This window comes from Rattus norvegicus, chromosome 6, assembly GCF_036323735.1.
Source record: "Rattus norvegicus strain BN/NHsdMcwi chromosome 6, GRCr8, whole genome shotgun sequence".
Lineage (NCBI taxonomy): Eukaryota > Metazoa > Chordata > Mammalia > Rodentia > Muridae > Rattus > Rattus norvegicus.
In genome coordinates, this window is record NC_086024.1 from 16,591,246 (window position 1) to 16,618,183 (window position 26,938).

At 50.4% G+C, this 26,938-nt stretch overlaps 1 protein-coding gene and 1 long non-coding RNA gene across 5 annotated transcripts; one reads left to right on the forward strand and one right to left on the reverse strand.

Moving 5' to 3' along the window:
• Positions 1 to 1,713: 1,713 nt before the first annotated feature.
• Positions 1,714 to 7,259, reverse strand: LOC120093196 (uncharacterized). Its single transcript, XR_005486287.2, has 2 exons — positions 7,126 to 7,259; positions 1,714 to 3,904 (listed from the first exon to the last, which is right to left on the reverse strand). It is a non-coding gene; the product is annotated as an uncharacterized LOC120093196 (long non-coding RNA).
• Haao (3-hydroxyanthranilate 3,4-dioxygenase) lies at positions 7,080 to 26,345 on the forward strand. 4 transcript variants are annotated; one of them, NM_020076.2, is given in 10 exon segments: positions 7,080 to 7,247; positions 9,734 to 9,812; positions 13,908 to 13,991; positions 14,270 to 14,376; positions 17,150 to 17,239; positions 17,500 to 17,543; positions 17,793 to 17,938; positions 19,085 to 19,153; positions 19,617 to 19,699; positions 19,804 to 20,185. In NM_020076.2, coding segments are annotated over 10 exon segments (861 nt in total). In that variant the 5' UTR covers positions 7,080 to 7,167; the 3' UTR covers positions 19,883 to 20,185.
• Positions 26,346 to 26,938: the final 593 nt, after the last annotated feature.

Genomic DNA, 26,938 nt, shown 5'->3' on the forward strand with positions numbered 1-26,938 from the left:
CCCGGACCATCTGCCTAGGGGTGACGTCGCCTACGGTGACCTGGGTCCTCCCTATATCAATCATGAATAAAATGCCACCACAGCTTCAACGCATTGTGGGCTTTGACCTGCCCCCACCTCACCCCGGTCTCTCTTCGAGGATTTTTCTGGAGGAACATGGAGAAAATACTCACAAAGAGAGTCAACTATGGTTTGAGAAGGAAAGGGTCATGACCCAGGATCATGACACCCACCTCATAAATATTCATACCAAACTTAATAAAATTTTACTTAAACTAAGTCTCTCGCTTTTAAAAAGATTCATTTATTTATTTCATGTATGTGAGTACACTGTCTCTGTCTTCAGACACACCAGAAGAGGGCATTGGATCTCATTACAGATGGTTGTGAGCCACCATGTGGTTGCTGGGAATTGAACTCAGGACCTCTGGAAGAGCAGTCGGTGCTCTTAACTTCTGAGCCATCTCAACCCTAAACTATGTCTCTTACCTGAACTCTTTAAGAAGACAAGAACCAAGGCTGGAGAGATTGTTCAATGGTTAGGAACACTGGCTGCTCTTCCAGAGGTCCCAGGTTCAATTCCCAGCACCCACATGGCAACTCTAAACAGTGTGTAACTCCAGTTCCATGTGATCTGACACCCTCATCTAGACAAACACCAACGAACATAAGATAAATAAATCTTTAAAAAAAAAATACAGCTCTGGCAACACCTGAATTTTCACCTTCCAGCTCCATTCAGACTTCAGAACTAAAGATGATAGGTTGGTGTATGTGGTGGGCCATTGGGAGGCTTGTTTTGTTTTGGTTCTAGGGACTGGGGATTAACTGTATGGCAGTGTGAATAATAGTCCAGTGTTCTATTGTTGAGCTGTATTCCCTCCCAATTTAAATAAAAAATATACATTTATCTAATTTGTGGGGTTTTTTGTTTGTTTGTTTGGTTGGTTGGTTGGGGTTTTTGCCCCACAGAGTGTGTTTGGAGGTGAGAAGATGATGGTCAGGTGTCAGTTCTCTCCTTCCATCAGTGTTAACCCCAGGGACGGAATGTAGGTCATCAGGCTCAGTGACTGTGCCTGCTAATCCACCTAGTCCTTGCCCTTTGGGATGGCTATTCCTGGTCGTCAACTTGACAACATCTGGAATGAGCAAAGTCCAGAAATGGAGGACTCACTGTGAGAGGTTACTTTGCTTGGTTTGAAGTGGATGACTTGGCTTCTAGACTTGTCCTTTGAGGTGGGAAGAGGCATGCATTTTACCTGGATCTTGAGGTGGGAAGACACACCTTTAACCTGGGCCATACCTTCTGCTGGAAGTCTATGTAAGGACACAGCAGCGGTCCTCAACTTTCCTAAAGCTGCAGTCCTATGTTGAAGTGACCACCCCCAACCATAAAATTATTTTTATTGCTACTTCATAACTGTAATTGTGCTACTATTTGGATATGCCAATACCCACTATTCAGAATATCTGACAGTCAATCTGTAAGTCACTCTATCTCCAAAGGGGCTGCTCTCCACAGGCTAAGAAATGCTGACATGGAAGAAGGAAGCTATCTTTGCCTGCTTGCCCTCCCCTTGCTAGCACATCCATCCATCCCTTCGCCAGCATTAGAGCCTACTTTTGTGGGATTCCAGAATATACAGAAGACCCCCTGAGACATCCAACTTTGTAGACTGAGCAACTACTGGATTCTTGGACTTTATGGAGAGAGAGAGAGAGAGAGAGAGAGAGAGAGAGAGAGAGAGAGAGAGAACACATAGGAAACTACTAAAGGGCTGCAAAGGTTGAGAACCGCTGCTCTATGTCCCGTAGCCAGGATAATAGGCTGTGGCCACCAGGCCTGGCTTACTAGCATTATTTTTACACCACTAATTTTGTGTCACAGCATTAATAGAAAGCCAGTTCTGTACAGCCATTGGAAAATCCAGAACAAAATGTCAGCATAAGTACTACCCGTAATATCTGCAGAGGCCCATGGACTTGGAATGGAGTCCAACATTTGGCCCAATATACCAAGCGAATGTGGGTAGAGTTCAAAGGCAGGACCTGTGAATCATTGACTCCTGGAGGCCCTGAAATGGACTGAGCAGCTAACTACTGATTGTGTGTGTGTGTGTGTGTGTGTGTGTGTGTCTGTGTGTGTGTCTGTGTGTGTGTCTGTGTGTGTGTGTGTGTGTATGTGTGTGTGTATGTGTGTGTGTGTGTGTGTAGGTTCCCTTGCTTTGCAAACACCTTCAGAATTCAACGCTGGTTGCCGTTCTCAGAGCCTGCTCTGTTCTTGGAGCTGTCTCACTGATGTATTGTTTTCTTTGTTCAATTAAACTCTATTTCCTATGATAGGATTAAGGACTTCTTCCTTTCATCAACACAATTATATCAGTAATTAAATATGAAATGTGTGGACCCAGCTACTAAATACCAGACATGTCAGACCAGATCTGTTTAAACTCCAGCCATGGCCCATTCATGAGAGGTATTTCACCAGAGAACACATGGAGAGTCTTTTATTTTTTAATTCATTTTACATCCTGCTCACTGCACCCCTCCTGGTCATTCCCTCTCACAACCCTTTCCCCTGTCCCCCATCCCCTTCTCCTCTGAGTGGGTGGGGCCCCTCCTGGATATCCCCCACACTGGCACATCAAGTCTCTGTGGGGCTAGATACATCCTCTTCTACTGAGGTCAGACAAGCCAGCCCAGCAGAAAAACATATCCCTTAAACAGGCAGCAGCTTTTGGGATAGCCCCACTCCGGTTGTTCGGGACCCACATGAAGACCAGGCTGCACATCTACTACGTATGTGCGAGGAGGCCTAGGTTCATCCCACACAGACACTCTTAAAGCACAACAGAGGCCTTGCCAGCCAGCGACTGCAGGGGAACTTGCCCAAATCATGCAGCCCAAGTGGCTCTGTTCTTTGCCCTTTATGTGCAAACATCACATCCTGGTTGACACACTTTAGTTAGCAAGAACAGTGGCACTACAGAAGCTGAAAGGCAAGGTTAGAGCATTTAGGAACTTGCCCAGATCCTGACACTACAAACTAGGTCTTCAATGGCAGCTGTGGGGGTCCACGGGCTGGGTTCTGAGGTCAGAATAGTGGCACCCACCTGATGTCGGGTGCGCTAAGGTCTCAGGACTGGTTCAGTCCACTTAAAACAGAGCAACACTTAATGGCTGAAGTCTCGGTTAGCTGGAGTGTAACTCGCCATCCCAATTCAGTGACCTGCAGTCCTAGCCATTCCGCTTGATTTAAACTGCATTCTGCTAATCCGGTCAGCCATCTTCACTGGGGCATCTAAGCAGACGTAATACCGCAGGCCTCTCTGGCCATTTTCTGCCATGAATCCTCACACCTCAAGGATGCTAGCCCAGATTTCTGCACAGGGGGGCAGCAGTGTTCCAGGTGAGACGCTCAGCAATTACAAAGCTTCCAAGAGCCAGTCTCCGAAATCCTAAATTGTTGATTGTAGGAGTCAGAGGGGTCAAGGACACCAGGAGAAGACCGCCCACAGATCCAACTAAGCAGGGTTCATAAGGTCTCACGGAGACGGAAGCAGCAATCGGGGAGCCCGCATGGGTCTGGGTTGGGTTCTCTGCTTATGTTATGCTCGTTAGCTTGGAGTTTTATGGGACCAGTGAAAGCAGGGGCTGTCTCCGACTGTGTGCCTGCACCTGGGACCCGATTCCTCCTACTGAGTTGCCTTGTCCAGCCTTGATAGGCGGGTTTGTGGCTGGTCTTTTTACATCTTGTTAAGCCATGTTCAATGGCGATCCCTGGGAGGCCTGCTCTTTTCTGAAGGAAAACGGAGGAGGAGTGGATCTAGGGGAGAGGAGGGGTGGTGGTGGGAAGTGGGAGGAGTGGGGGTTGGGGGAAGGGAAACTGCAGTCTACGTGTATCCTACGAGAGAAGAATAAATAAAAAAGAGAAAAAAAAGTTTAAAAAATTTTGAACAGAAGGTAACTGAAAAGAAAGAAAGGAAAGAAAGAAAACAAAATTCCAATTTGTAGCTGATGACCTTCTTCCCAACGGGACTGAGCCCTCATCCTGTGGTGTCTGATGCTATATCCTTGGAGATAGGATCAGAGTGACATCCCCCAGGCACTGCTGTGCTCTGATCGCCTGTGTGCTAGTTGGGAGAAATACCCCACACACACTTAGGCTCACAGGACTGAACTGTATCGTGAAGGACAATGGAAGACTGTGGGCTTGGCTTGCGTCTTCCCCTATTCACCAACACAGTTCAGGAAGCATTTCTTTTATTCATAGAAAGCTATTTGTTCTTAAATATTTGATGAGAGAGAAAGAGAGACAGACAGACCAAATATGTCTGAGCTGCTGACACACTAGCTCAATCTACTGAGGGACTAAGGGATCAGCCAGTCATCCACAGCCATGTCCGACCAAACTTAGAGGCATCTAAAGGTCTTCGTGTGCCACCCAATGGGGGGGGGGGTTGAGCAAGACCCCACACAGCAAGCGGGAAGGCCTTGATGGGCTAGGAGCCTGGAGCAGATGCTGTTTTCTTCTGAAATAAACTCCTGTATACAGGGTGGGGGTGGGGGGAGAGGTGGCACCTGGGAGCAGCCTGATGTTTGATCTTGATTATTAACTTGATGGGATTTACAATCACCATGGAAACAAGCTTCCTGACATGTCTGCGAGGGAGTCGGGAGTCGCTAGCTAATTGAGCTGGGAAGGCCCACACTTACTGTGGGTGGCGATAGTCTGTGAGCTGCCGTTCAGGCTGGGTAAAGAGACTGGGAGCTGGGCACCAGCATTGTTCAGCATTCATCGTGCTCGCTTCCTGCCTGTGGATACTGTATAGGTGGCTACCTCAACTTCCCGCCACCATGACTTCACCACCATTGAGGGTACCAGCAAACTGGGAGCCAAAATAAATCACTTTTGCTCTAGTAATAGACAAGGCAACTAGTACAAACAGGTAAGATCTAGAAGGACTAAGGATCAATATCCAGAAGTCCCCAATCAATCAGGGACTAATCAATGGCAGAACACATGGGTAAGAGGGAAACTGTTGGAGTTTTCTTGACACTGAAGCCGTCTGAATAATGAGGCCTGCCCATGGTACCCTAGAACAGTGTTCTAACCACGTAGTCCAAAGTAGAAGGTATCTCTCCCCACTGTATGTATGTATCTCAGCTCGAATCTAGAGCACTCATGTCCCCAAATTCTACTTACAGCCTCACATTGTTTGATTGCATCAATTAAAATACAGGGTAACTACCACTCTGTCCTTTGTAGTAACAGAACATCTGCTGGTTTGAAAGTAGCCCCTCCCCTTAGTGTGACTTCACCCGCCCCCCTCCTCCCCTTCAGTCCCCCTCCTCACCTGCCCAATTCTCCCCTCCCCCATTTAACAGAACCTAAAACAAGCCTGACACATAGGTCACAGGTTCCTGCATAGCCAGGGTTTTTGGTTACACCCCCTCTGACTCTTTGGAGATGGGAAATATATAGAAGGTTTGAGTTATTTAGGAACCAGCGTTCGTTCTAGAAGGAAATGCTTCGATAACTTTTAAGCTAAAATGTGCTAAATTAATACCCGAAAAGACAAAGCTGTAGAAAGGGGTGAGGGTGGTGGAGAGGAAACAAGAAGGTCCTTGCCTAGTGGCTGAGAGGCTTGCTGAGTGCCTCTCCATGGTTCACTTTCACCAGCAGAGCTCTTAACTCTGACAAGTGGAGATGCTGCCCACGTCAGGCTGCAGACGAGAGAAGATGGCATGAGAGCCACGAGGGAGACACTAGATGTTTCCTGCCCCGGGGCAACCTTGGCTGGGGAGCCTCTAGTCTGACAGGCTAGGACGCTGGTGGTTTGTACATGCTTGGCCCAGGGCGTGGCCTATTAGGAGGCGTGGCCTTGTTGGAGTAGGTGTGGTTTGTTGGAGAAAGTGTGTCACTGTGGGGGGTGGACTTTGAGACCCTCCTCCTAGTTGCCTGGAAGACAGTCTTCAGGCTGCCTACGGATCAAGATGTAGAACTCTCAGCTCTGTCACCACCATGTCTACCTGCACGCTGCCGTGTTTCCCACCATGATGATAATAGACTGAACCTCTGAACCTGTAAGCCAACCCCAATTAAATGGTGTCCTTTATAAGAGTTGCCTTGGTCACGGTGTCTGTTCACAGCAGTAAAACTGTAAGTAGGACAGACACCTACAACCATCTTCACCTGTAAAGTTCCTCACACATGTGTGGATTAAAACATGCAAGGGAGGGATTGTGGGTTTATGGTGGCATTCATCTGTAAACCCAGCACTGAGGCAGGAGGAAAGAGTTTGCGGCTACACAGCTACATACAGCCAAGATCCTGGGTTACAAAATGATTTCTTGTCTCAAAACCCCAAACCAAATAACAAAATACAAACAAGACATGCAAGGGGTCAGGGATATAGCGAAGCTCCGTGGCAGTTTGCCTAGACCCTGGTTCGAGTCCCAGTGGAGGGGTAAAGAGCTCACTCTCAAAACAGTGCTGGGCACTTCCTTCCTGCCCAGTATTACAAGGTGCTGGGGCTGCCTAGCTGGACAGAGCCTCGGCTGCAAAGCAAGGAGAGGACAAGGTATTTCCGGTCTTGCACCTGCACCCATGTGGAGTCCAGTGTCTAGTCAACCACATCCGGACCCAGTCAGACCACCGTGCTCCGGAGGAGACGGGATGCCGTGTTAATTGCATCCTGTGGTGGCCTCTGTGTGCTCCTGTCGCCTTCAGTTCTCCTCGTGCTCAAAGTCTCCGATTTTCAAATCTTTATTCTCCCAGCACAATGTTTCCTTAGGGGCGGGGCATCTTGGAAAGCGGAAAGCCCAGCATCCTGCATCGTACATGGGCCGAATAGGTACCAGAGGCCAGCCTCGAACCGGACGGAGCAACTAGGTTTTGGGAGGATGCTGGCCACGTCCCAGGAGGCGGGTCTGTTCTTGGGCTTTTGATCCCTGCTCTGGAGGGCTGGCCCTGCGCGCAGGGGCAAAGCAAGCGGGCCCAGACCCTAGAGCCGCACCGCAGGGTCACAGGGGATTGCTCAGCTCTTTGACCTCTGGTAAACTAATTAAAGAGGCTGCCGACAGGAGACAGAGCACATTGTAGCTCTCCTACTGCCGGATTACCTGGCGACCACGTTGTGGTCAGAAGAGTCCTGCCTGCCGGCCATGGAGCGCTGTGTGAGAGTGAAGTCTTGGGTAGAAGAGAATCGGGCCTCCTTTCAGCCTCCGGTTTGCAACAAGCTTATGTGAGTTCCCAGTTACCGGAGACTGTAACCCACCCCCTTTCTTATTCCTCTTCCTCCTCCCTCAGCTGTCCCCTCCCCCTCTAGCCTTGAGTTCCCCTGAAAGGTGCAGAAGTTTGCCATCCACTTGGTGCTCTTTTGGGTAGGGGAAAACTATCAGTTTCTTGTTTCGTTACCTCAGTTCGTTCCTCTTTCTGGAGACCACAGTAGAGACCGTGGTCTTGGCTTCTGAGACTGGCTTGAGTGTCTCTGAAGCTGTGAGAGATGAGGTGGCAGGGTGTGACATTCTTTCCATGGCTGAAACCAACTTTCCAACCCAGTGCCCCGATGCACCTTGGGACTAGAACTTACGGAGCCTGGTGACCCTGAAGCACGCACCCCAATCTTCCTGCTTCTGCCTCCCAAGTGCTAGAATGACAGATGTGTACCACCACATCCTGTTTCTGAGATGCTGATGGTGGAAGTCAGTGAATGCTAGACAATCACTTTTCCAAACCGAGCTACATCCCTAGCCCTGAGGATTCTTAATTCAGGGCTCAAGGTCACACACACACACACAAATACCAGACCCTCCCAGGCCTCCTCTACCTACAGCAGGACTGAGCGGTTCACTCTACCTCCATCACTTCCCCCTCCGCTCCCTCAATCCCACAGCCTAGCTTCTTGCACCACCGTGGCGGATTTGAGGTCCCCATGTCTGTGTGGCTATAAGTCATTTCCAGTGGGCAGTGTCCCAACCCAGATGACTACAGCCACTCACCCTCTAACGGAAAGACTATCTTCACACCGTCTCCTTGTCGTCTCACAGTAGCCCCCGTGGGGTGGGATTTAATAAGTAACTTTCCCAATGTCACAGAGCTAGTGGGGGACAGAGTCCACATGCAAGCCCAGGAACAGTTTGACTACAAAGTCCACGCACGCTCTTGGTCACTGCGCAACACCCCTGTAGCTAACCATGACGGCCCCTCGGAGCCTCTTCTCGTCTATCATTGCTGCCTTCCCCAGTTCGAAGCTTTATCATTTTTAATCACTTTTGCCTCTTTCCTCTACTTCTTCCCTGTCGGCAGTGTCCCATTCTCACTCCTCCCAGTCTCCCTCCTTTCAATCCGGTTCCATCTACATCAGCCTGGTCAGTAGCGCCTGCCCCGCCTCCAGCCCCGCCTCCAGCCCTGCCCCCCACCAGCGGTCCAGCCCTCTACTACTCCTAAGGTTAACCATCGCCATCATAGGCCCTCGCTTTAGTCAGCCGGTATTTGCTGAGCACTTCGATGCTCTGGACGTTGGGAATACGCAGGAAGCACACTGACAAAAGTAGAACTGTAGATGCCAATGATTATGATCTAGCCTTTGGAGAGAACCTCCATCAGTGAGAGGACGGTTTTCGTGGCGAGTCTGTGCCATGCCTGGCCCTAGCTTCTCCGGTACTTTGCTGGTATCAGTGGTGTTCCTTGGTTACAAATGCATGAACCCGGTGTCCGCTCCCATCCTCACAGATGCTCTCCTGCTGTGAAACTCCACGTCCAAGGTCCAATAAAACCTTACTTACACTGCACTGAGCAAGTCGTAAGGCAGCACTGAGCAAATCGTAAGGAACTGTCGATTTTTCCTTGTCCTTGACACACACACTCTCTCTCTCTCCTCTCTCTCTCTCTCTCTCTCTCTCTCTCTCTCTCTCTCTCTCTCTCTCTCTCTCTCTCTCATCAAAACTGCTCCCCTCCCACAACAACGCGATGTACAGCACTGTTAGAGAGGCAAGTTCTGAGGTTCACACCCAGCTTCTGGGGGTTAGGACTCCAACACGAGAGCTTGGGTCAGTGCTGGGATTCAAACCCTTATACCCGTACTGAGATGAGAAGCTGGTGGAGGGCTGTGAGCGCAGGAGAGACTTGTGCACTCTGACTGGAAGGTGTATGTTTTCAAATGGGCTTGTTCACGAACTTTCTGCATGTGTCTAAGTATACCTCAGTCAAGTCTATTAAAAGACACAAAAAATGGCTGACGGGATGGACCAATGGGCAGGGCACTTGCCATCACAGACCTGAAGACATGAACTGACTCCCAAAAGTTATCCTCTGACCTCCACACTCACTTAAGAGCATCACTGAAGGAAGCCAGGGCAGGAACCTGGAGGCAGGAGCCATGGAAGGATGCTGCTCATTGGTTTGCTCTCCATGGCTTACTCAGTCTGCTCTCTTACAGAACAGGAACACCTGCCCAGGGATGGCACTGCCCACAGTGAGCTGGGCCCTCCCCCATCATGAAGAAATCATCAGTCTGGTTCACAGGCCAATCTGCTGTTTCTCTGTTGGTCTGCAGACATGCAGACAAAAACACATGGAAACACACTAATGCATGAGGAACATTGTGGGTGGAGGAGACTGCTTCTCCCAGATGTGTGTACCAGACCTCTTCCTGTCCCCACAGGTTCCTGCTTTCCCCCCTCCTTCCCAGGAGTTGATTCAGGTCCTCTTCTTGCCTCTGTACTGCAGGCACCAGGAGCAGCTCAAAATCATGTTCGTCGGAGGCCCCAACACCAGGAAGGATTATCACATTGAAGAGGGAGAGGAGGTAGGCCGTGCTGCTCACCCTTGGAGGGTGGGGGGAGTAGACATTTCCTAGGGCTGGAGTGAGTGGCCCAGAGAAAAGCACCTCTCAGAGGAAGGGAAAATCATTGCCTTAGAATTGGGGTGGGGGTACCTGCCTTGTGCCTGGAGATCTCTACTGAGGAGGCTGCGGGATCCCCACTTCGTGCACATGTGGTGCTCCCTCTCCACATATAATTGGTCCTCACATGAGACACGAACTCTGAGGGATTCCATCGTCCTTTGACCCCAGAACCAGGTTCTCCCTCTCCTTCACACAAGGAGTAAATTTTCTGAGGACACAAGGAGGTGGAGGAGAAATGGGAGACGGAAAGGCAACGTGGGAGGTAGAGTGTGGGTAGTACTGAAGGAGTTGGGACTGGGTGGGCCTGTTTTACTACTAGAGGCAACAGGCCCCAAGCTGCTAGGACTTCTGTGACCTGGAGTCTGCACTAAATCCTGTGCTGCCACCCTTGCTCACTGAAGCTCTATTTAAAAAGCAAAATCTGAGGGTGAGAGTGCACGTCTGTAATCCTGCACTTGGCAGGCAAAGAGGATCAGGAGTTCAAGGAGAACTAGGCTACAAAAGTGAAAACGTGTCTGGAAGGAGGAGGAGGAAGGAGAGGAAGAAGTAGAAGAAAGAGGAGGAGGAAGGGGAGAGGATGAAGAAAAGAGAAGGGGACGAGGACGAAAAGGAAAAAAAGGAAAGAGGGAAGAAGAAAGAGGAGGAAGGGAAGAAGAGGAGGAAGAGGAGGAAGGGGAGGAGGAAGAGGAGGAGAGAAGGAGATGACGACAACGACCCTGACACTCCTGAGTGACATAGACATAGTACATATCAGGATGTGCTGGGAAAGGGCCACTGTGAATTGCCCCTTATTTTCTGGAAAGCCTGGTTCTGGGTTTTGGGCCTCCACCCCATCACTGACATTCCCAGCACCAACTATGGTTGCTCCCTGTGAAGCCTGGAGAATTCTCTGTCAGCAAATACTAAGGGCACCAGAACAGCAGGCAGAGGATGATGGCCTGCAGCAGTGGCCAGAGCTGAGCGGAACCAGTTCTACACACCTTGACCTTCTCGTGGCCATTGAACACCTCCCTCAAAACTGATCTCCTGTGAGGAGAATCTGAACTACAGAGAGAGATGGGCTAGAGCTGCATGGCTAGAGATGCCTGAGACCCAGGTAGACTTTAGTGCTTGGCAAGCAGCCTCATCTCCACTCGACAGTTAGGCCTGGTGTCAGCGTCCACCCTGCCTGTCCCCCATTGTCCATCTCCTTTGCTCTTGCTGGGCTGAGGCTCTGTCTCTCCGCGCTGCTCAAGTGTATATGTGTCTGTGCCAGCTGACTTTTATGTTAGAGTCATTGGAGAGGAGGGAGCCTCAGTTGAAATAGGGCCTCCATAAGATGTGGAAGGCTGACCCAGCCCACTATGGGTGTTGCAATCCCTAGGCTAGAGGTCCTGGGTTCTATAAAAAGCAGGTTGAGCAAGCCATGAGAGGCAAGCATGTATCATCTCCTGCCTCCAGGTTCCTTCCCTGTTATCAAAACATTGATAACCCTAAGTAAAACCACATTCACGAGTCCTGGGCCAGAACATATTGGGATTCGGCTGGTGGGCAGGGCTGACTTCGATGAGGAGGGCCACTTGGTATCGTAGAGAAGTCTGGCTGGAGGTAGGTCTACAGTGTTTGGACCTGCTGTTTAGTAGAAGGGCAGGGTTTGGTCCTCCGGTGTCCCTGGGCAGCCTGAGTAAGCAGAGGGTCAGTATCCTCTTTGTCCTTGCCTGTCCTCACCCAGAGCCTGAGCAATCACTCTGAGAGATGTTTCAAGCACATCTGGTGCTGCCTGCACTGGTTGAGCTGTAGCCTCTGCCATGGCCCTTAGGGGCCCTGGACCCACCCACCACTCAAGCCCACTTTCTCTGTTGATTGTCAAGAATGAAGACAGTAGGCTGAGAGGGAGACATTCCTCTGGCAGGTTGTACGGCCAGACAGACCCATACCCTGTGCCCTTGGGCTGAGCCTTTTCTCGTAGCACATGGAACAATAGCTGTGCCTATGGGAAAAGACAATGTGTACAGAGTAGGTACTTCATAGCTGCGGGTCCTTACCTGTTGCTGGCTCCTCTACCAGTGAGTCCTTCCCAGGTCACAGAAGCCAGACTCAATTTAATATCTGTGTGAGCCGGTACACTTAATCTTCCAGCTAGCCCTATGTCTCAAACGTCATTCACTTCCCAAGGAACATAATTCTTTTTGGATTGCCTGGGGTTATTGGTGATTTTCTGCTGTCAGGGTTATGTCCTGTGCTGCAGGACAGGCCTGCCCTCATCACAGAGAAGGCCTCTAGGCAGGGAACAAATCAGGACCATCCCACTGCTGCCTTCTAGTTTTGATCAATGGCTATCAATAACTTATTGTCAGCCCAGAAAAGGTTTGAATCTGGCCCCTTTCTCCAAGCTGACATTTGCAGCACCTCCCCATAACTCTGGGGTCCCTTCTCTTCCATCATGAAAGAACCCAAGACTTATACTAGGGACTGATCTCTCTCTCTCTCTCTCTCTCTCTCTCTCTCTCTCTCTCTCTCTCTCTCTCTCTCTCTCGCTTCCTATAAAGAAACCTAGTAGGCTTTCCTGATTTGTATTAAATAACATATAAGGGGTGGGGAAAATAACATATAAGGTGTGTGTGTGTGTGTGTGTGTGTGTGTGTGAGAGAGTGTGTGTGTGTGAGTGTGTGTATGTGTGTGAGTGTGTGAGTGTGTGTATGAGTGTGTGTGAGTGTGTGTATGTGTGTGAGTGTGTGAGTGTGTGTATGAGTGTGTGTGAGTGTGTGTATGAGTGTATGTGTGAGTGTGTGTGCATGTGTGTGTGAGTGTGTGTATATGATTGTGTGTGTGTATGAGTGTGTGTATGAGTGTGTGTGTATGAGTGTGTGTATGAGTGTGTGTGAGTGTGTTTTATGAGTGTGTGAGTGTGTGTGAGTGTGTGAGTGTGTGTGAGTGTGTGTGTGTGAGTGTGTGTGAGTGTGTGTGAGTGTGTGTGTATGAGTGTGTGTATAAGTGTGTGTGTGAGTGTGTGTATGAGTGTGTGTGAGTGTGTGTATGAGTATGTGTGTGTGTGTGTTTTCTAGGAGATTAGACTCAGAGCCTCATACATATGACATAACAGACATTCTGCCAGGGAGCTGCATCTTCAAATCTATGGCTTGTTTTTATTAATGAAAGTAAATACTATTCACTGTAGAAAACATAGCAAGTCTGTTTTCCCTCACTCAGAACCTGAACGCTGTCACCTATGCTATGTAAATTACGACCCTCTGGGAATAATTTTTGGTTCGCTTCACTTTTTAAGGCAAGGTCTCGATAGCCCAGGCTGGCCTCAAACTCAAGGCAATCTTTCTGCCAATTAAAGACGCGGGTCGTATGTTCAGCTCATAAGTTACTGATTAGGAGAGAATAGAAAATTTAATAGGAGCCCTAGAGAGAGCCCAGCCACCAAGCCCATCAGCCTCGGCTGTCATCTGCCACAGCACAGTGCCAGAGCATCTTAATGGCTGGAGAAATGCACAGGGCCCCAGAGCTACACAGGCTACGATCCCAACTGCAACTCCAGGACTCACCAGCTTAGACCAGCTGCTTTGGGCCTCAGCTTTCCTTTCTTCAGAATGGGTCTAGTAATGTTCATGCTGGGCTTATAAGATTTCTGGTGTACATGAAAATGCCCTGCCTAAGCTAAGGCTTATCTCCAGGGCTGTGTCACTGCGTTCTTCAGGGTCTCACCAGCCTTCCACATCCTTCCTGCCAGCCAGGCACCTGCCGTTGCACCTTGGGTAATCTGATGATCACCTACATGTTCCAGATTTACAGTTCCAGATATACAGACCCCTGTACGTCTCCAACTTTCTTGTCTGTGGCCTGGGCCAAGGGGTTCAGGGGCTTCACATCAGGGGTGCTGGGGCTATTCATAAGCCCTGAGGCCTTCAGGAAGCTTTTCTGGTTTTCTGGTCAGAGTTCAGGTCCTGGACAGAAGTTAAGGACCTAAAGGATGTAGCTGGGAGGTCTGGGTTCTTGGTTTTCCCACAGGTGTTTTACCAGCTGGAGGGAGACATGGTGCTCCGAGTCCTCGAGCAAGGAGAACACCGGGATGTGGTTATACGACAGGGAGAGGTGAGGCTGACCCCAGGGGAAAGAAAGGCAAAGGACATCAGAGCAGAGACCCACCCAGGCTGCTTTCCCTGCCCATCCTCAGGGCTCCCCCTTTCTGAGCCCAGGTCAACAGTCCCTCAGGTCTCCCATGGTCTTAGGGTAGGGGCTGGCAGAGAGTGGGCTCCAGGGTGGACAGGCAGAGCTCCCTGCTGCCCTGTGGGTCACCCAGTGTGTTAGAGGCACCCAGGTCACCTTAAGAGATGGCAGTCTTGCTGGACCCCAGTTCTCCACCCTCGCAGATATTCCTCCTGCCTGCCAGGGTGCCCCACTCCCCGCAGAGGTTTGCCAACACCATGGGCCTGGTGATTGAGAGAAGGCGAATGGAGACCGAGCTGGATGGGCTGAGGTAATTGCTCATGTGTGGTCATCAGAGAGCTAACAGCAGAGGGGATCGTTCAAAAGTATAGCAGGAAGAATGGCTGATAAGACTCAAGAAAGTACTTCCTGGCCACCAAGAGACTAGAGGGCTTGGTGACAGGAGGTAATGGAGACCCTGGATTTGCTGACTGACCAGAGAGGGAGAGTGGGTTTGATGATGAGGGGAGGAGGTGGTCTCTGGTGCACATGAAGACTCCGGCTGGACCTGCAGGTCAGCTAGGAGCCTTGTGGTAGGGAGGGGTGAGTACAGACAGGGAGAATGGAGGAACCCAAAAGCCACATGTCCTGATACGGCAAACACTGCAGCTGCTAGCCGCCTGGGCCTGCAGAAATTGTCCTTGGCCCGTGCCTCTGTACTTGTGTCTCTACCCCAGTTCACAATGAGCGTGGACATCTGGCCAGCGACATCTGTGTTCCAGGCACCAGCTAGGGGCTGCCGTGTGTATTTATTACTCTATAATACTGGCTAGGGGTTAAGGGTGCTTCCTATCTGCTCTTCTTGAAACTCTGGGGATTGAACCTCGGGCCTTGTGCATGCTAGAGCTGTGCTCTGTTAGTTACTGGAGAAGAAACTAGGCCCAGGTAAAGAAACTAGCTACATGTGGCAATACAGAGAAACACACGCATACTGGATCAGCAAGGGCGGAAGAACCAGCCCTGGAGAATAAAGTCAGACTCCGTCCTGCTCCCTACCCCCATCCCTCTTTAGACCAGCAGTTCTCAACCTTTTCCCAGAGGTCGCCTAAGACCACGGGAAACCATTGACATTACAATTCCTAACAGTAGCAACATTTCCAGTCACGAAGTAGCAACAAAGTAAGTTTATGGTGTGGGGGTGAGGGGTGACCACAGTATGGGGAACTGTATTAAAGGGTCCTGGCGTTAGGAAGGGTGAGAACCATTGGGCTAGACTATTAAGCTCTGAAAGAAGGAAATTCTCCAGACTCCAAAAACCAAAGATTTTTCTTCAACTATGCTTTGATTTTTTTCAAAGAAAACTACATTTCTCAGTAAGTTACCAGAATCAAAATTCCTTGCCTGATACCTTCTGTTATAATGGGCATTTGAAACACTCCTTTTTTAATGAGTCCAGATCATACATATCCCCTCTCACAGCCTAGAAACATAAGAATCTGAAGTGAACTAAATTAAAATCACCTGCCACTTAAGGGAGGATTTTTATGGTTTGTGAATTTAATTTTATTCCTCTTGTGCCTCCCAAGAAAACAAGTAATTAAAACACAGAAACAAAGATCCTTTGTCAGGCTCCAGTTAGACATGAAGACGTGGCCTTCCCCTCACAAGCCTCCAGTCTTGTTGCATGCATGGGTTTAAGTTCTGTTGTCTTTAGTTTAAATGAAGAATTGATGCTGGAGCCAACAGGAGTGCTCGATGTAAGGGCGCCACTGCTCCAGCTGCCAAGCCTCGGGGCCTGAGCTTGAGCCTGGGGATCCGCGTGGTGGAAGGCGAGAACTTTTGAAAATTGTCCTCTGACCTCCACAACCCATGTGAGGGCATGCGTGCCCCTCCCTGGATAAATAAATGTAAGAAAAACCAAATCCTGAGGTACTTCAGACTTTGACAGTTCACCCCGTTTGCATAACTGAAGCCACATGCCCACTGGAAAATCCACAAGTATCTCTCAGATTGTTGAAAATTACACACACACACACACACACACACACACACACACACACACACACTGATGGCTGCACCATAGACTACGGCATAACGGCCTGTTGAATAGGCAGATAGCAGGGCTTCTAAAAGGAATCTCTCTGAGGTGCTCTCTGGAGGAGGCTCTAGTGAGATATTGGTGTCCTCAGTAACGTTTTACAGCAAATTCAATAACAGATTTCATCTGGCTGCTTTTGACCTTTAATAAAAGCCAGGAACTCGGCATTAAAATACCACCCTGAAGACCGTTCCTGAGGGCACTTCAGCCCCATAATGAAGCTTTCTGGTAGCCAGCTCCATCCCAGGTTAGAAGCCGAGTGGATGCATGATATGGCCTCTGTCTCCTTAGAGCTGTCCCTGCTTTTCTGCCAAGAGTCAAGGGGTAGAAAGAACTGGGCTGATCTGAGACGGAGGCAGAGATTAGGTTTTCTGGTGACGGTTGCTCCCAGCACCTCCCTTGTGCTACTTGCATAAGGGTAAGAGGTGTCTGTCCACGTGCTCCCTGCTCATGGGGACATAGGTGGCAGGGGTGACTGAAGGCTGTGTGTGCCAGAGAAGGTCAGAGCTGTGCTCCAGTTCTAAGCAGCAGAGGTGACCTCCGACCTCCAAGACAGAAGAATCCCTCATGGGGATGGGAGATGTAGGGGTCAGGGAGTGGGAGGTGGGGGTGCTGCACTGGCTGCTGACATTTCTGTGTATGTTTCTGACGTCTGGGGCTCACCTAGAGCCCGAAGAACAGACAGTCACCCTTCCAGCTGCCTGTCCAAGGTTCAGGCTAGGCTTCAACTTCCTTTCGTTGAAGTGCTCTCTAAGCCTCTGTCTTGAGCCTGCTCCACCACGTACACAGGCTGTGTGATCCCTGTCATCCCAGCCCAAGTTCTGCCTGGTTCGCACACACCCGGTGTAAGTGTGTTCCCAGGCCGTGCTAACAAAGAGTAACAAAAGCAGCTTAGCTTTGCAGTGCATGGGTTCGGTAAGGGGCCCTCAAGCAGAGACTGGCCTGCCCAGGCTGCCCCAAAGCTGCCCAGATAGAGAGTGGACTCCCTTGACCTCTGTTTTGGCAGGTACTATGTGGGCGACACTGAGGATGTCCTCTTCGAGAAATGGTTCCACTGTAAGGACCTTGGGACGCAGTTAGCCCCCATCATCCAAGAGTAAGTTCCCGCTTGGCCCTCCCTCACTGTCCTTCAGTTTTGCAATGCCCTCTTGGTCTGGAGCCATCAGGGTGGGAGTTAAAAAGAATCTCCCGCCTCCAGGATGGGATAAGCTGCTCTGCAGGGTTGGGAGGGAAGCATGATGGGTAATGAAGTCCTGTGAGGGTCTATGAGTGTGTACTGGCTCCTGAGTGTGGTGTATACCTCACTGGCATCTAACAGGAATGCCATCATTCCGTCCCCTCTGCTGGTCCCTGCAGGTTCTTCCACTCTGAGCAGTACCGAACAGGAAAGCCCAACCCTGGTGAGGTTCCTCCCTTTTCTCCTTCCCTCCCTCCCTAACTTGGTCCTGGGAGCTTCTTCCCAAACCCTCTGCCTAGTAATCAAAGTACTGAGCAGGCAACACCAAGCAGCACCTCATACAGCTGCTCAGTCCTTAGGCTGCACCCACGTCCTGTACTGGCTATAAGTTGAGGCTTCTGGGACCTGGCTATACTGGGGCTGGGTGGGCTGAGCTTGGAGATCCCTTCTCATTACTGTGTCACTGGTACAGACCAACTGCTCAAGGAGCCGCCATTCCCGCTGAGTACACGGTCCGTAATGGAGCCCATGTCACTGAAGGCCTGGCTGGAGAGCCACTCCAGGGAGCTTCAGGCAGGCACATCCCTAAGCCTGTTTGGGGACAGCTATGAGACTCAGGTAATACATACGACTCGGGGCACTCAACAGCCAGCCAGCCAGCCAGCCCCTGAGAAGTGGAGAAGTGGGAATCAATCTCTCTCTCTCTCTCTCTCTCTCTCTCTCTCTCTCTCTCTCTCTCTCTCTCTCACACACACACACACACACACACACACACACACACACAGATTTCAGAGGCATGAGATTGACCTGAGAAGTGGGAATCTCTCTCTCCCTCTCCCCCTCCCCCTCCCCCTTGCCCCCACACACAGAGAGAGACAGAGACAGAGAGACAGAGAGAGACAGAGGTGGGGAGGGGGTGTTGCTGTGACTGAAATTCTCTGGGCGCCTTCATGGTCCCAAGAAAACTTTGTGTTTAGAGTGGGAGGGTCTTTGTCCACTGTCAGCTTCCTGGGTGTCCCTTACCGGTGTCCCCTGGGCTTTTGGCACATGGAAGTTTGGAAGCTGAAGGGAAGAGTTTTGGTGGAAGGCTGAACAGCAATGTGTAGAGACCCTACAAGCTGGCCGTTCATCTAGTATTCCTGCTGCCTTAGGCTTTGGTAAGAAGAAGACAGTTGCTGTGATCAGTCATGTGACAGCTCACTACCAGAGAAAACACAGAGTCATAGGAGAATAGCTGGAGCAGGTGGTGTGCACAGAGAATGCTTTCACGAAAAATTTTAGATTTGTTTATCTTGTGGTTATCGCTGTTGGCCCACATGTGTGTACGCACATCACATGCTCGACTGGTGCCTGTGGAGGCCAGCAGAGGGCGCTAGAGCCTCTGGAACCGGAGTCACAGATGCTTATGATGCCTGTGGAGGCCAGCAGAGGGCGCTAGATCCCCTGGAACCGGAGTTACTGATGCTTATGAATGACCACATGGGTCCTGGGAACTGAATTTGGGTCCTCTGTGATCTTAACCACTGAGCCATCTCTCCAGCCCCGGGTAGAATTGTGAAGCTAGTTGTAAGGGTTTGCAGGAGGTAGAAAGGGATGTGGGTGGAGCAGTCTGATCCCTGACAAGCAAATGCTTGTTACATGGGGATGAGGCTGTGGCAGTGTGCACATCTTGTCCCTTGAAGGTCACAGTGGTTGAGGGCCAGGGTTGTGACTGTCTCCCAAATGGGGCAGAATCCCAGCATACTCTGCTTTGTCTCCCACCAGGTCATCGCCCACGGACAAGGCAGCAGCAAAGGCCCGAGACAGGATGTAGATGTGTGGCTGTGGCAACTGGCAAGTGGGACCCCAGGACAGGGTGGCACAATTTCCTATTCATGAAGACTGGTTGTTTCTGGGCTCAGGGTCCCATAGTGAGACCTACTCTCAGACCTTCTCGCAGGGCAGACTCAGGGGCATGAAAGCTAGAGTTGGGGCCTGACTTCCCCTCACCCTCTTTTATGTTTGTGTTTTGTTTCTGTGGTGTTGGGGATGGAACTTAGGGCCTCCTGCAAGGCAAGAACTCTACCACTGAGGACCCCCTGCTCCCCCTGTGCCCTCCCCTGTTTCCCTGAGTAGCTTCTGATTCCCCCATTCCCCTATTTCCCCACACCCGCCATGCACGTGCGCACTTGTGCGCGTGCACATGCACGTGTACACACACACACACACACACACACACACACACTTTTTCTTATTCCGAGAGAGACAGGGAGCTCAGCCTCACCAGCCTCCACTTGGTTCTGCTGTTCTCTCACAGGAGGGCTCCTCTAAGGTGACAATGGGAGGACAGTGTGTGGCCCTGGCCCCAGATGACAGCCTGCTGGTGCCCGCTGGGTTCTCGTGAGTATATGACAGGACTTTCTGAAACCATGAGACTGACCCCCTTTCCCTGGAACCTTCGGGCCCTGGTCTTGAGTGACTCTTTATAATCTGTGTCCCCACAGGTACATGTGGGAGCGAGCGCAAGGCTCTGTGGCCTTGTCTGTGACACAAGACCCTGCCTGTAAGAAGCCACTGGGGTGACCCTTCTGTGTGGGCCCAAAGCAGCCACAGGGTGCCTGAGTGCTGTCCTGACAGCTGCCCTTTCCAGACAGCTCTTTCAGCCTCATGACATCTCCGTGGACATTGACAGGGCCCCTCCGTGATCGTGGGCTGTCACTGGCATCCACCCTGCTGTCATGCTTAGCTCAGGATGCAGAGGGGATTCCTAGGACACCAGTAGTTCCCCTCTCTCCTAACAGCCCTACACTGTCAGCGAGGTGCATACCGTCCTCATGCGCCTGTCAGCCTAACACTAAGAAATCTCTCAATAAAGGCCTCCTGCTGAACCAGTGCTTGGGAGTTTTAGGTGGCAGACCTGTGCTCCCCTGTCATGTGTTGCTTAGGGACACCAGTGACCACAGGGAGTTAGAGCGCCCTCTTGGGGATGGGCGATTCTCGCTGTGCGTGCAACCCTGACCCACACGTGCTCCTGTTGTGTTTGTAGAGGGTTTCTTTGTCTCTTTCTCCCTTCTTCCCCAAGAAGGGCTGCCTAGTCAGGCAGTCAGGACTCGGGGGAGTTCATCAGAACCTTCTCACCATTTTAACTTGTAAAATAAAGGCCAGAGCCAGTGATTGGGCAGGGGAAGGGAAGGTGAGGCTGAAGTGGGGGAGAGGGAGAGGGAGAGGGAGAGGGAGAGGGAGAGGGAGAGGGAGAGGGAGAGGGAGAGGGAGAGGGAGAGAGGCGGTGGAAGGAAGATGGAGCTGAAGCCCGTGGCCTGGAGAAACTGTGAGTTCTAAGGGATCTCACAGCCAGGGGAATAGAGCAGTGTAGTGGCAGATCTGCCCAATCTAGGCATAGCTTGTTTTCATATTAACTGAGCTGTGTTTTCATTACTTGGGCTTATTTGGTTTGGAGAATTTATCGCAACAGTAACCACTGTCATAGCTCCTACAAGTGGAGGAATGACACGTGAGACATCTGTAGCATGCACAGCCTTCCTGGGCAGCCTGGGCTAAGGGAGGGACTCCAGTGAGAAGCTGACAATACTGAGCCTGCATCTGCACAGAACAAGCCTAGGCTTAGAGGCAGAGCTTCCTCGAGAAAAGGGAACTAGAGCTCTGTTTCCCTAACCTGGCCTGGTGGCTCACTGCTCTGACACACTCCACCGAAGAGCAGAGGGGACCTGACTTTGCTCAGGGGGCTTTCTGGCCCCAAAGGATGTGACATCAGCACCTGTCTTCCAATCCTGAAGCCTTCCCTGTAAGCGAAGAAGGGCCACACTGGTTCCTTCAAATGTCTACTGTCCAGGGGTGGCCTGGTCCATGCTCAGTGGCACCTGTGTGCTTCTCTGTCCCAGACCTGGGAAGAAAACAGGTTATGTCTAGAAATGCTGTAGGGGTCAGAACACAGAAGGGATGGCTCCATCTGTCAGGAAAGGACAACCAGGCTCCCTCATTTTCTCTTCACAGCTCTCCACGAAGGATTTTACCAAGGATGACAATTTTATTAGCATTTAAAAGAGAAACCCCCAAAGCGAGCAAGCAAGCTGGCTGTGAATCTCAACAGCTGCCATTTGAGCTGGGCCAGACGTGTAGCTGAATGGCAGAAAAGGGAAGAAGGCCTCAGAGACGAGTGAGGAAGCCTGGGCTTTAGGGAAAGGCTCTTAAAACAGAGGTAGAAAGGGGAGCCACGCTTCCCCAAAGAGAAGACTTAGTGGAGTAATCTGGCTGCAACTCCAAGGGCAACCGCCCTAGGGGTGGGAATTCTGGGAAGGAAACGCCATCATGTCATCAAAGGGATGCATACTTGTACCTCCTGTCCCCTTAGCATGGCCAAAAGAATATCTACCTTCCTAGCTTTGTTAGCCAAGAGATTGATTGACCTGCCCACCTAGAAGGCTAGGTCTCCCCCAGGCCAGAGAGTTCGTTTTCTTGATCTGAAGGAACTAGTTTCCCCCTAGTGGTCTGTTACTGCTACTTGGACACTGGTGATAGGGGTGCCTGGGTGGGGGCCTCTGCTCTCCAGGGTTCTGGGTCTTTCACACGGGACCTAATTCCCTCTCCACAGTCCCTTGGGGCAGGGAGTCAACCCACATTAGACATGTTTGAATCATGCAGGTCTCAGGGTTGGAATTCCAGGAGGGAGGCACAGTGGAGTGGAAGGAAGGGAAAAGCAGGCAGGACGGAGGCCAGACAAGAGACGAAGGATGCACTTATTTTGAAACCAGTGTGTCTCTACCCACTTCCCTTTTCTGAAAACTCACCAATGAGCTCAGAGGAAAGCCAGGTGGCAGGAAGGGCTGTGGGCCCCCTGCCTAGTGTCACCCCTGTCTGTCCCTCCGGCACCTGCCCCCTCCCTTGGCTTTTATTCTCCAAAGCCCTCCTACCAGGGTGCAGAAGTCCAAGCCCAGGCCAGCCACCCTCAGTCTGAGATTGAACATTTCCAAGTCACCTGTCTCCCTTTATGGAACAGCTGACACCGCTGGAAATTCATGCCTGAGAAACGGTTGGTTATTGCTGGCCACCCAGAGTGCCGGTTGTCCAGGTATCTACCCAGGTGTGTATTTTGTGGGATTAGAGCGGCCCTGGTGCTGGAGGGAGACCGAGTGTCACTGTTTCCACTCCCTTCTGGAGACCTTCCTGCCAACACTTCTATAGTTAGCTGGCTGCTCCAGCCCAAACTAATGTGAGAGAAATGTCTTGATGCCCTCAAGGCTGCACAGCCATTTTGCCCACCTAGGCTGCCTTGGATCCTGTTCCTACCAGCCCTGGAGCTTCCTTGTGGTTCTGGCTATACCCCAGGCTGTTACTGAGCCCCCTTTCCACTGAGCTTGCCAGCACCACTGCTGCCTGCCCCAACTTCCCCAGGCCTGACTTCTCTAAAGGACCCTGAGGCTTTAGAGCTTTAGAGAACCTTCTCTAAAGGTTCTCTAAGGCTGAATGTTAGGCTGTCATTACACTCCCCAGGGAAAGCAGGGCTCCCTTGGTCTGGCCCAGTGTACCTTTCTCTAAACTTGCTCCGCCATTTAAGGACTGGAAACCATGACCCCTGACCCTTGCCAACTACAGGAAAGAAGATGGAAAGGAGCCAACATCAGAGGACTGGGAAGGAAAGTGCATATGGGGAGCAGGGCGGGGACAAGAGAGAGGAGAGAGGAAGAAGGGAGAACCTCCCTTTGTACAACGAGGAGAGCAGTGCTGAGGGGGTGTGAGGTAAACTGGAGATGTTGGGGCTCTGGCCCACATGATGCAAATGTAGACCAGCACTCTGTAGCTTCTCCCAGGGTAACCTGTTTCTATCCAGGGCACCCATTGCTTTCCTCCAAGGACTCCTTGTAAGGGGGTGAGTGGGGCTGGTAATTGAGGGGTCAGTAGTCACTAATGCTCACCAAACATTTACTGAGCTTCCCACTGGCCACACATAGGGGGAGGCAGAGAGCTCTCCTTGACCTGAACATAGGACTATAGGGAAGAGCATAGGGTCAGAGGTCACAGGCACTGGTGGGCTGAGCAGGGATAGCGGCTGGTGACGGGTGGGCTCAGGACCACTCTGGTGAGCGAGCGGTTTTACAGGGCAGGGGGTCGAGCCTCTGCGTGTGGTGTGGAAAGTCTCCAGGGAAACAAGAGGCAGGAGTACCATCAAGCTGGACTGGGAAGGCAGAGGTAATGATAACGATGAGAGTCTTAGGAAGAGAGTGAAGTGGACCAAGATGCAACTCTTAAAAGTCCCTGCAGGTAGGGGGCACACACAAAGAAAGACCCAGAAAAATGCTCAGAAGGAAGCTTTAAATAGAAGATGCGGGCTGTGGCAAGGAAAAGAGAACATTAGGGAAGGCAGTCTCTTTGCCCAAGTAAAGATATTTCCATTAGAAAAGACAGGCTAAAACCACCATTTATGAAGGGAAAGTGCCTCACACAAGAACAGAGCATTTTCAACAGCGCTCCCTGACTGCATGCCTCAGGGAAGCCGGTCCACAAAGACAAGTGCACAGGCAACCCTGCTGTGTCAGCCCCTGGGATGGACACCCAATTTCACAGTTCCTTGACCAGCCCTTTATATATTTTTTCTTTTTTTCGGAGCTGGGGACCAAACCCAGGGACCAAACCCATGTGCTTGCTAGGCAAGCGCTCTACCACTGAGCTAAATCCCCAACCCCCCTATATATTTTTGAAAAGCCTTTCAGGACATAAGTTTTAAGGTAGGCCAGGTGGCACATGCCCATAATCCCAGCACCCAGAAGGTGAGGGGTTCAAGGCCAGCCTGTGGGTTGAGGCAGCTAGGAGTGATGTCTAAATATGTCTGAATAGATGATAGGGAGGTCAGTGTGTGTGTGTGTGTGTGTGGTGTGTGTGTGTGTGTGTGTGTGTGTGGTGTGTGTGTGTGTGTGTGTGTGTGTGTGTGTGTGTGTCGGGGTTGGGGGGTGGGGTGACCACAGGTCTGAGTGCTCAAGCCACTCAGACTGGATGACGGATTTTTGGTGCTTTCGACAGTCATTAGTGACTTTATTGACAGCAAGTTCTCTGAGTGGTTGGGCCAGAGCAGAAGGGAAACTATAAAGCAGTGTAATAGGTTGAGGCACTAATGAGGTTTGAAGTAATGGAGACACACTTCTCCTCTTTCGGTTCTTTTGCCAGTAAAGGGAGAGAAGGTGAAGTTAGCAGAGGACTGAGGTTTTGGTGGTTTGGGTGTTCTGTTGTCTTGTGGACAGAACCGAAAAAAATCAGATATAGTTTTAGGAGGGAGAGGAGAGGACAGAGGTAGGAAGGAGAATGAGCTAACTGTAATAAACCCTGTGTGCTAGGCTCTTGTCTAAGCACCGGACATGTGCTAATCTCTTTAGTCCTGAGGTAGATACTGTTAACCCATTTCACAGATGAGAATTCTGAGGTACGGAGAGGTTGGGTGACTTCCTATGGTTTCTAAGTGGTAGTCTGGCTTGAGTCTGGATACGCTACTGTAAACTAAAGGTAGTGGATGTGTGAATTCAGCCTGTCTGCAGCAGGAAGGGGTGTGTTTGAGAGAGAAGAAGATTCATGCCTGCTGTAAACCTGGTCAGAAGCTGGGCCAGGGTGTCATAAGCTCTAGAGCAGATCCCATTACCGTTGTCTTGTTGAATGGTCATGCATGTTATCACATTGCCTTCTAAATAGTTTGAAGTGGAAACTTCTGGTTTCTTTGGAAACCCAGTTGTGTTTTGTGAGGCGGATATACAGGTGAAAGGATGTTTTGCTGAAGCAGACACGTGAGAGGACGTGTGGTGTTTAGAAAGAATATACACACGGCCCCCACAGACAGTGGACGGAGGCTCTGGCATTGGTTCGCCTTGCTCCACCTCGCTAGTCTTGGATGGCGAGGCTCTTGCATTAACTTACCTGACATTGTGTTGCTGATCGTCTCCGTTTGTGACTTTGTAGAGAGTAACTCAGCCAAGAACTCGTGATTTTCCTGTGGCTTCTTGCTGCTTACGGGGCCTTGGGCTGATTGGCTAGTGGGGTCCCATGGTTTCTTCTGGGCCGAAACACCACTGCTGATTCATGAGTGGTGACTGCCAAATAGGCTGGACTGCGGCTGTGGACTCAACTTTGGTGTTTGCTAGAGAACCGGACTGATGATTTTGGGGGAATCGCCCCAAAGAATTATTTCTAAACAGGTCCACAACCCTTGTTTCCTAGTAACCTTTCTTTTCCATTACCTCTGGTGGGTAGTGGGCTAGAAGGGAGGTTGAAGCATTTAAGAACCCTTATTAGGGGCTGGAGAGATGGCTCAGTGGTTAAGAGCACCGACAGCTCTTCCAGAGGTCCTGAGTTCAATCCCCAGCAACCACATGGTGGCTCACAACCATCTGTAATGGGATCTGATGCCCTCTTCTGGTGTGTCTGAAGACAGCTACAGTGTACTCATATAAATAAATAAATAAATAAAGAACCCTTATTAAAGTAGGTTTTGAAAAGTCTAAGCCGATAATATTTATTGTTATATCCATAGATTTGTGTGGCTGTCATCAGCCTTGCTCAGAGAAGCTTCTTTTTGCAGCGGGTGAGCAGTGGGTAATGTAGATGTCCTAAATAGGACACAGCAATGTATTACAGTACGTAAGGGCGAGAGATGGGAAGGAGTGCTGTGAAGCAGTATTGTTTGGGCGTAACATGGCCATTGTACACATGAACTCACAGTATCTGTGGTTACTTTCACAGGTCAAAATTCCAGCACGGATGGGGTCAGGGACTCACATGTGTCCCTGAGCAGCTACTGGCAGTTGATGGCAGCTAAGGAAGAGAGAGTAGTTTTTCTATTCTTTTTTAAATAAATGTTTTAGGGGGCTGAGAGATGGCTCCGTGGTTAAGAGCACCGACTGCTCTTCCAGAGGTCCTAAGTTCAATTCCCAGCAACCACATGGTGGCTCACACCATCGGTAATGGAATCCGAAGACCTCTTCTGGTATGTCTGAAGACAGCTACCGTGTACTCACATACATAAGATACATAAGTAAATATTTTTAAAAGAGAAATATTTTAGAATATTTTTATGTATATTAGTCTCTTGCCTGCATGTGTTATTCGTGCATAATGTGTGTTCATTATCTACAGAGACCAGCAGAGGGCACCAGATCCCCTGGAACTGGAGTTAGAGATGGTGGTTAGTAGCCATTTGTGTGCTGGGAATCAATTAGCCTCTGGTTCCTGCCCCCTCTGGATTTCTATGGGTGCCTCCCATTAGCTGACTCCAGCCAGAAGCCAGCTACCCAAGGAACAGGTTTTTCTTTTTGACCTCTTTGCAGGAACCGTCAACCCTTGAGCCATCTCCAGCTCCCAGAATGTCATTTCTCTTTGGGAGTGTGGTTGCTGTTACCTTTGCTCCGGTGGGAGGTCTCATACTTATGCACATATGGGCACCACAGATTGGATTCAGCGGGAGAAAAGGAGGCTATGAGATTGGGGACAGTGTCCAGAGGGGGGGGTGGATATAAAATTACATTGTATACATATAAGAAACTCTCAATGAATAAGTGAGATACTTGTATAAAAAAGACTGCTTGTTTATTAAGCAGATATTTGCTGTTTGACTTTCTTATATAGTATAGCATTGAGATGATATTC